Source organism: Corapipo altera, unplaced genomic scaffold (assembly GCF_003945725.1).
Source record: "Corapipo altera isolate COAL_440 unplaced genomic scaffold, ASM394572v1 74, whole genome shotgun sequence".
NCBI classification, from domain to species: Eukaryota; Metazoa; Chordata; class Aves; order Passeriformes; family Pipridae; genus Corapipo; species Corapipo altera.
In genome coordinates this window covers 3587275-3596804 of record NW_020884934.1, presented here as the reverse complement: position 1 = coordinate 3596804, position 9530 = coordinate 3587275, and the positions used below count along the sequence as shown (strand labels likewise).

The 9530-nt window shown below is 42.9% G+C and overlaps 1 protein-coding gene across 1 annotated transcript; it reads right to left on the bottom strand.

The window, feature by feature from the left end:
• Positions 1 to 1741: 1741 nt before the first annotated feature.
• CUNH3orf38 (chromosome unknown C3orf38 homolog) lies at positions 1742 to 6809 on the bottom strand. The gene is made up of 3 exons (XM_027660015.1): positions 6661 to 6809; positions 4337 to 4557; positions 1742 to 2650 (listed from the first exon to the last, which is right to left on the bottom strand). The coding sequence occupies exons 1-3, from the start codon at positions 6791 to 6793 to the stop codon at positions 2075 to 2077; spliced, it is 930 nt and encodes a 309-aa protein (XP_027515816.1). The 5' UTR covers positions 6794 to 6809; the 3' UTR covers positions 1742 to 2074.
• Positions 6810 to 9530: the final 2721 nt, after the last annotated feature.

Below are 9530 nucleotides of genomic sequence, written 5' to 3'. Positions count from 1 at the left end.
CCGCAGCTACACCAGGTCGCTCCTTTCCACTGCTGAGCTGAAAATGAGTCTAAAAAAAAAGAGGATTCCTTGCAATCAACTGGTATCACTCTGTATTGCAGATTTACTTACGTGGCATGCAGGTGTTAACAGAGAGAGAGGGAAAGAGGGAGAGAAAGAGAGAAAGGAAAGGAAGGAAGAAAGGGAGAAAAGGAAAAAATGAGAAAGGGAGAAAGAAAGGGATAGGAGGGAGAGAAGGAGAGAAGAAGAGAAGGAGAGAGAGAGAAAGAGAGAGAGAAAGAGAGAGAGAGAGAGAGAGAGAAAGAGAGAGAGAGTGTTAAGTTCACATCAGCCACAAACTGAAACTCGAAATCTCACTGCAAGTGTGTCATCACTGCACAGAAGGCAGAAGAGCCCTGTGCTGGTGAACACATCACACTCAAAACCTGGTGGTTCTGAGTGAAATGCATCTGGAAAAACAGCTGCTGACAACAGTTCTGTTGATTCCAAGCTGGGAGAGAAACACTACACTTTAACTTCAGATTTCTGCTTTGTTTCCAGAAAAATAAAAGAAACTTTCAAACTGCTGTCAGTCTTCAAAAGCAAAATTCTTTGAACACTGAAATACATTGCATGGGCTAAAAGCCAAATCCTATGATTGTTGATATCTTTACTGAAGATATATTTTATTTATATTTACTATATTTCTCTTTTTACAGAACTTGACTAGTGCAAAGTTCAACATATAAAAGGAAACTCTTCTGAATTTTAAATTTTGATTTTTAATTATTATACATCAGTAGCTGAAGAAGCTGCAGCTCAGCTGCTTTATTGGCAAAGAACATTCCAACACAGTATTTGAACTTTAGCTTAGAAATTATTTTAGAAAATTATAAGGAGAGAACAAGATCCAGACTGCTCATAAAAATCAGTTCTGTGCACACCTGAATCTTCTTGTTTCCCCTCACCTACCCATACTTTACCATTTGTCCTCTTTAACAAACGTGGGAAGAGTTCTTTTGGTTTTGTATCTTATGGGGAATGTTTCCATCTTCACAACATGAATTGCTGAAGCTAGAAAATTAAAGCAAAACTCACAAACAACCCAAATAAGGTGCAGAAAGAGGCATTTCCACTTAGTTTCACCTCTAATTCCTTATAAATAAATAAAGTAAAAAAAGAAGTCAAGGTCTATAATTGCAATAATTTCACTTATTGAGTAGTATTTGGATATTTTCTTAGTATGACCTATTGTTGTAACCAGCCAGTGTTAACAAACTGATTTCCAGTCAATGGAATAAAGCAGCTCAGAGTACACAAAATACTTATTTGAGGAAACATACAAACATCACAACTATTATATAAAGAACTCTGTTATAATTATATATAAAATAACTATCAAAGCATTTGGTTCATACAGTGCTGCTGCAAGTTATGGAATGAACTACTTGATCCAAGAGAGCCAGTGCTAGAAATGGGTGCCTGGGCAACCATCTCAAACCTGTCTGTCTGGGGACACAGAACAGCAGTTTGTCTGTGTTCATTACGAAGTTGGAACCGTAAGGTAAAAGGAAAGAAAGTTATACATCCAAAGGCAAACCAAAAAAGACTTCAACAGTGTTAAATTCCCTGCAATGTCCCATTAAACCACATTCAGAACATAAATGGCAGCTGCCTCCATCCCTCCACTCACAGAATTTTGTCTGCCCTCTCCAAAAGCTTCTTGGGACTTAGATGTCCATTTAGACACCTGCCAATGACTTCCTACTCCATCTCAGGTAAGAGTTTAAACTGGTGTCTTGAAGAGAAGGAATGTGCAGTTTGTGAACCCCAGGTCACCTGTTCCACACTCCTGCCAGCCCACAGTGAAATGTAACCATGTTTTGTACCAGGATAACCAAACTAACTCCACTCTGCAGTGCAAAACCTGAAGTAATACTCTGAAATATGTGATAGCTTTTGGAAAGGTGCCCACAAGTAATCCCTGTGTTAATACTTTAGACTTCATATCTCAGTGTGCCACCCAGAAAGTCTCACTCAGAAAAGGGTGCAAGCATCCACCCCTCACCCAGTGTGAAAAAATTTCTGAGAAATCTCAGAATTTCTGAGGTTCAAACACGGTCAGTTCCTTCCCATCATAGAACTCTCTCAGTTGGTTCAGCTCATATTTTATGGAGGGTTTCTCAATCTGCATCCCAGGCTCCAGAGCATTCTGTCCGACTATTTTAAGATTCACAAGTTTTATTTTCCAGGTGTTATTCCTGACAGGGCAGCTGATGAGTCCAAAGATTTGCTCAAAGATGCCCAAACAAGTGTTGTCTCTGTGCACTGTGCCAGCCACTGCCACCAGCACCAAGCCATGAGGAGACATGGCATATTTGAGGCCATTGCCATGCAGGTTGGGGTTGAAGAGAAGACATTCCTCCTTCACCAAGGAGAGCAGCCGCAGGCTCACCATGTCTGCACCAACGTACTGTTCCATGTTCTTTTCTGAAGTGTCATAGCAGAATTTCATTCTGGCATCCTCCCAGAAATGCTGTGGTCCCCATGTATCTTCACATGTTACTCCCAAGGGATGTTGAGAGTTCAGGAGTTCAAAGTACCACTGACAGAATTGTCCTCCCAGACCACCAATGTCATCTTCTGGTGGCTTTCCTCCCTCTCCATGACTCTGCAATCAAACAAAATTTTTTTCTTAGAACTATTTAGCCTTAAAATGCAAAATTACCACTCAGAACATAAAATCATGCACATACTTATTCTGAACATTCTAAGTATTCTTCAAGTGTTTTGTGACAGAGAAAGCTTAAAGTAAAATCTCGTTTATTTTTCAGAACATGATTATCTTATATAGAGAACCTAGACAGGTTCTTTGAATTAGAAGAGTGCTTCAGTTTTGTCTTGGTCTCCTTATAAACAAAGAGGAAAATCCTGGTTCTAGTGAAAAGGGGCAGGGGAAGGATTTTCAACAATATCCATGAGACTAAGATTCTCATACTGAGACAAAGTTTCTGCTGAATAAAGTGTCTGGGTTAGTAACTTTTTGTTGTCCTTTACATTTCCAAAAGAATGCTCCAGACCCAACCTACAAAGCCAATCTCATATTAAGGCACATGAATTTACTGAAAATTGCTTATAAATAAGCAATTGTGTTGACAGGCTTTTCCTTTTTCACGTTGCCTTCAGCCTCTTCTTTTTGGTACCTTTTAATTTGGTGAATTGTGTTGGTTTCTCCATCTGCTGAGAAGTAGTTGATAAGAACAAATAGTATTTATTGAGGAGTTACCTTTTGAATATTCAAATCCTAATGCTGACAGAATAATGCCAATTTTCCCTGTGTCAGTGGGATGTGATAAAATGCACAACCAATCCAGGAAGAACTGAAACTCAAAACATTAATGTGTTCCAGAACTTTTTCTCCACCACATGATGTACTTAAAATTTAGCTCTTTTTGGTAGTAAGACTGCCAAAAATCATCCAAAAGATGTTTGGTAACTTTAAAAAGCGATGTTTGTATTCTTCACCAAGTTTGTTAACTCCAAAATCTAGTAAGTAATAAATTATCTCTGTTTTAAGTTTTAAGTAATTAACCATGAAAAGTTTGGAGACTTCTATATAGAAATGCTGTATTTGTTTCACCATCAACTGTAATTAACTTCTAATTGTGTTACACCCAAGACAAATAAAATACTGAAAGTTCATCACACCACTAGGATTTGCTAAATGTCAAAGTTTTGATCTTCAAAATAGCTGGAATTGCCAAAACACATTTAGTTACACTGTGTTAAGTGTTACTAATATCAAAGGAAAACAAAGCACAGGGACCTGGCACTGCTACAAACTTTACAATTCAATGATATATAAATTTGCTAAAATCCAGCCTGAGCTGTAACTGCAAAAAAGTTATTTGGGAATATCCCCTATTTTAGCTCACAGTACAATTTAAAAATTAAAACCCTGGAGAAGACCCTACGCATTTGAGTTCAAATGCACTAATATACTGTGTGAAACGGAGCAGAACACTGTGCTCTGCAAGTGATACACTGGCACAGACACCTTTAAACGATGTAATTAAAGAAAACTCACAAAAATTAAAAACCCAAACAAAACAATAAAAACCACCCCAAACCAAAACAAAAAACAAAACCCCCAAACAAACAAAAATAAAACAAAACCAAAAACCAAAGAAACAAGAAAACCCCAACCAAACCCAAACCAACCAAGAGTTAAAAAGATCCGGTATCTTCCTAAAGCATCTGAAGGGCCCCATTTTGAAGGTGGATTACAACATTTCCACGAGGCATCCTGCCAAAGCAGAGCTGAGCACCCGCGGGTTTTCCAGAGAGCAGGACTCACCTCTGCATGTGGTTTTGTCTGCCCCGACTCCAAGGCTCGAGCTGAGAGCTGCCCACTCCAGAACTGCCTCACACGGTCAATGAGCAGATGTTTCTCCAAGGAAGGAGGGACTGGAATTCCTTGTGCTGCCAAATACTTAAAGATTATTTCTCTATAAACCTTCCTGCGTCTCAGAAGTTCTTCCACGTTCTGGCTGTAAACCAGAATGGCGTGAATGGCTTCTGCAAGCAAAGAAATGGAAGTTAGCAGGTGCTTCTCTCACAATTAAAACTCAAATTAGACACAGAACACACCCAAAGACTTGCAAACATGTTTGGAAAACAGTGCTGTTTTTACTAAATACTTTTTTGCCTTGTAATCCCTAATTCCAGTATCCATGACTGCTTGGAATTTAGTATGTATTATTTAAGACTGATGAAAAGGATGCAAATTTTTCTTCCAAATATTTTTCTTCTTCGAATATTCTTAAGGAGCTTATAAATCTCAAGTGCTTCAAGAAGAGTAACAATTCTTGCACACAATGCACTCCTATATTTAACTTCAACATAAGGTCATTTAACATGAAATCATTGAGGGGTTCCTGCTTTATGTCACCACACAGCCCTTTAGCAAAGGCTGCTCTTGGTTTCCTTCTCCATTTGAGAAGCTCTGGGATATTTCAAAAGAAGCCACCTAGCTGTCTTCTTGGAAGCAAGATTACACAGCAAAAGAAAAATCAGGCTTTTATGGTTCCTCTGAACATGGGATGTGAATCTTACATCCTCCATTAATGGGTAGCTCACAGGATTTGGTCAAAGAACACATTGTTATTCTGAAGAAAATGCAAGTTTTCAAATGTCCCCTGAGAACAGAAAATGGACAGAAATGTAGACAGAGAAGTAACCAAGGTAATCTCTGATTCCTTGTGCAGTTCCTTGAACAAGAGTTCTAACACCAAAGGTCTCAGTCAGTGGCAGAATTCGGAAACGCAACAAACTTAAACTCACTTTTAAAGCAGGTGCAGCAGAGAGTTCTCACCTGCACTGAGGCTGGTACTTAACAAAGGACTTATAAAAACCCTAAATCTAAACAAGAAGAAACTAATAGCTAAAGTTAAAAAAAAAATTCTTGTAAGGTAGCCTACAACCACAGCAAAAACTAGACAAAAAGGCAAGAAACAAGCCTACAGGCAAAAGATCTTTTAAAGAAATAGGTTTGGCAAATCTTACATGTCTCAGTTATATCACATGAAACAAACTCAAGGTTTTGGGATTAATATATTTCAGAGCAACATATTGAGAGGGTTAGGCTTAAAAAACTTAACCTAATAAAAATAATAATATAATAAAATAACCCTAATAAAATAATAAAACAACTCTTATAAAAAAATAACGGTTATGAAACAAATCTCAGCAAAGCCACGGAGGGTGGTCACAACCGGGAGGGTTCTGTTCTGGGAAGAGCTAAGTTCAGTGTTAGATTTGTGTTTTACCCTTTCAAAACCTGAAAGCAAATGTCATTAACACCAATAGCAAGAGACTCCTGAGCTTTAAATACGTTCTGAAGGGGCACAGCAGGAGCTGTCCGGAGGAGTGGGGGGCTCTAAGGGAGGAAAAAGAAGCGCTGGAAAGCTGAAAAACCTCCTAGTTTAGGGGTTTAGAGATGTAACAAGAACTGACAGTATTTACAACGAAAAAACTACAGAGTTAAGTGATTTAAAGAAGCATCGGTGAGGGGAACTGAGGCAGCCAGCGAGGAAACACCCAGGTACTTTTTAACTTGTCCTGAAGGAGTTTACAAAGCGGTCACTTAGAACTTGGGGGCGGGGGTGGATTCAGACAGAGAAGACACCGAAGACCACCAAGACCCTCAAGAGACCTTTATAAGGACATGCATATATGCTAATAAGTGTTGGGAATGGTTATGAATACGTAACAGGGAGGCGGGGAAGGAAAAATGAATAACCATGTGATGCTGACAAATGACCTGCAGTGAAAACCTCGCAGAGAAACGATTCGCAGGGCACCCACCCGGCTGTGCTGCTGTGACCGTGCAGCGCGGCCTGATAAAAGCGTTGATTTCTAAAACTTACAAATGGAGTGTTTAAAAGTTTCCTTTAAGCGCCGCTTTTAGGGCAACACCAGCAGCCACCGCGAGTTCCTCGGCCTGAACGACTCCCAGACCCTCAGCAGCCCAACCCCGGCTCCCAGCGGCGACCCCCGACAGGCACAGCCCCGCCGGCCGGGCAGGGTGCCCGGAACCCCCCGGGCACCCCCACAACGGGGGCCGGGCCCGGGGCAGCGCCCGGCAGGCGGTCCCCGCTGTGCCCGGAGCCCCCCGCGCACCTTGCCGGCTCTCCGGGTGCACCATGCGGCTGGTGACGGTGTCGGTAAGCGCCATGAGCTCCTCGGTGCTCAGCAGCTCCAGCAGGGCCCGGCAGCCCGCCCGCTCCCGCTCGCTCAGCCCCGGCCCCGCCATGGCCGCCGCGGCAGCGCCGCCCCCGTGCGACCACGGGCGCCGGGTGGAAATGGCGGCGGGCGCCGAGGTTCCGTGTCGGAGCCTCCGGGCTCCTCATGGCAGCCTGAGGAACGTCAGCGGGCTGTGGCCGCCCCCCCCAGCCCGTTATATACGTTACATCTTGTGTGCGTGTGAAGGGCTTGTAATGAAACAGCTCTGTAATTAACCGCCCTCCCCTCCCGCCGGCTGGGCGGGAGATTGTCCCGCTCTGCTCTGACCTGGGCTGGCCTCACCTGCGATATTGGGGCGTTTTGGGGCACAGCGATGTATAAGGAAGATATGGAGCCATCAGAGTGTCCAAAGGAGGGCAGTGAAGATGGGGAAGGGGCAGGCAAATGAGGGGTGGCTGAAGGCACTTGGTCTGTTCAGCCTGGAGGAGGCTGAGGGGAGACCTTAAGGCACCCACATGAGGGAACAGAGGGGCAGCTGTAGGTCTCTTCACTCTCGTGACCAGGGACAGGACCCAAGGAAATTGCTTTGTGAAGCTTTATCCGGGGAGGTTTAGGCTGGATATCGGGAAAAGGTTTTTCACCCAGAGGTTGGCACTGAACAGGCTCCCCAGGGCAGTGGGCACAGCACCAAGGCTGACAGAGCTCAGGGAGCATTTGACAACACTCTCAGGCACATGGTGTGAACATCAGGATGGTCCAGGAGTTGGACTCGATGATCCTTGTGGGTCCCTTCCAACTCAGGATGTTCTGTGATGTTATTCTGTGATTTCTAGTTTTACTCCCCTCACCCCTCGGGCCAGTGGGACATTGCCAGGAAGCACCTTTCTGACCCTGGGTGCTGGCTCAGGGCACACGGACAGGGCCCCTCCTCACAAGTGAAGGCAAACAGAAAGCAAACCTCCCACCAGTGTTTACTTTAATGACAGTTTCCCATCGTCGATGCAGAGCCCACACACCCAGTCTTGTCAGGGTGTGCCTGGAGTTGGAGGACTCCTACAAACAAGGCTTCCAGCAGGATCCAGCTGTGCGCCAGATCCTCAGGAATGGCTCAGTGTGCCTGCTGTTTTCCAGGGAGATGCTCGCGGTGGAAACAGCCTTTGGAAGTCAACTGAGAAGCTTCAAGCTTCTATGGTGGTTGCTGGACCAACTCGTTTTTGAATATCTGAGATGCAGCCCCTGCGGCATCGAGCAAATCATCCACTTGTGACTGAGGGAACCGTGGGACCCCTTAAGAACTAATGCCAAGCAAGGGATACATGTCCCCAGGAGTGGGAAATCTGACAGCACATGCCTAATTAAGTTCTATAAGTCAAAGTTGCTTTTTTTTACCACATGCAAGGCCTCAGCCTTGTGCTGCTCCTCCACTTGGCAGTATTTTCTCTGCCAGGGGCAGAAAAACCTGTGATGGTCACTTTATGAGTGAGAGAGAGAAAAGGAAAATGAGGAAAGATGAACAAAAAAAGGGGAAAGAAGGCAGAAGGAGCTTCAGTTGAGCTATGTGCCAAGAAAAATTAAGAGGCAAATGAGTACTTGACGTCGGTGTGGCAAAAAAAGGAGCCCTCTCATCAACCCCATGTTTTAATATGGGTGTGTAAGGAGGCCACATTTTGGTGCTACAGCTGCCTGTGATTTCAAAACCACGAAGACTTACATTCTGTAAAGACACACAAACAGTCACCTGCAGATTCAAGTTAAAATTACTGATGATGCTATTGCACAAACCACCAAACTGGTCACTGTGGTGGGCTCTGTTCAGACCTGTAGTAACAAATGCCTGCCCTCAAGATCATGTAAACCTAAGACAGAACACTTACATGAACAGAGAACACATTCCTACCCCCCATACTACCCATATGCTTTACATGCTTGTGTCCTCTTTGAAATCTAAAAACAGTCCCTGCAGATCTCCAGGTTCATTAAAAGGAAAACCAACACACATCCAGCTTGAGAAACAGCTGCTCTCTTGAGCTGGAGCAATGAATTCCAAATAAACCAGAAACAGCTGACCCAATTTTGCCCATGAATTGCAAGTCCTACATTCAGATAAAAACTGAGTCCTAAAGCATCTGGAAAGATTGAACATAATAATGCTTATTGTCTGCTGGGCCAAATTACATTCCATACATCCAGTTACTTGCACCCTCTTCATGTATAAGACAGACCTCCCATCACAACATGTAGTGCATCATTCTGCTTATCTGTGGAGCTTACAGAGCAAAATCCTCAAAAATGGGACTACCTACATGTCACCATGTTAATTTAGCTGTTGAAATTCTGAATTTATTCATCTCAATCCTGCAAACTAAAAATTAGAAAATGCATCTGAGAAATATAAATTTGTTTTGCTCGTATTTCAACAAACCTTTTTAGATTTGCAGCCTTCAAGGGAATAATAATAATGTTTTAAATCAAGGCCAGCCCTTTCAGCAGGATTATACATGCACCTTGCAAGTGCTTCCCCTTTGGAGGTAGTGGTGGGAGAAAGGGAATTATTTCAGAAGTAGGTTTTTTTTTCCTTTCTCACAAGTCAGAATTCCCTACAGTTTTTATACAAACTTTTAATTGACTTGAGCATTGAGCAGGAATTTAAACTAGCATTCCTAAAGGGGAAGACACAGGAAAATTATTAGCTTATATGAACCTAAAGGTGAATAGAACTCTTGGAATATTAAACCGCTGTCTTAATTGAAGGAGTCATTACAAGAGAACCTCTTGACCTACCAGATTTTTGTTATATTTTCTCTCCC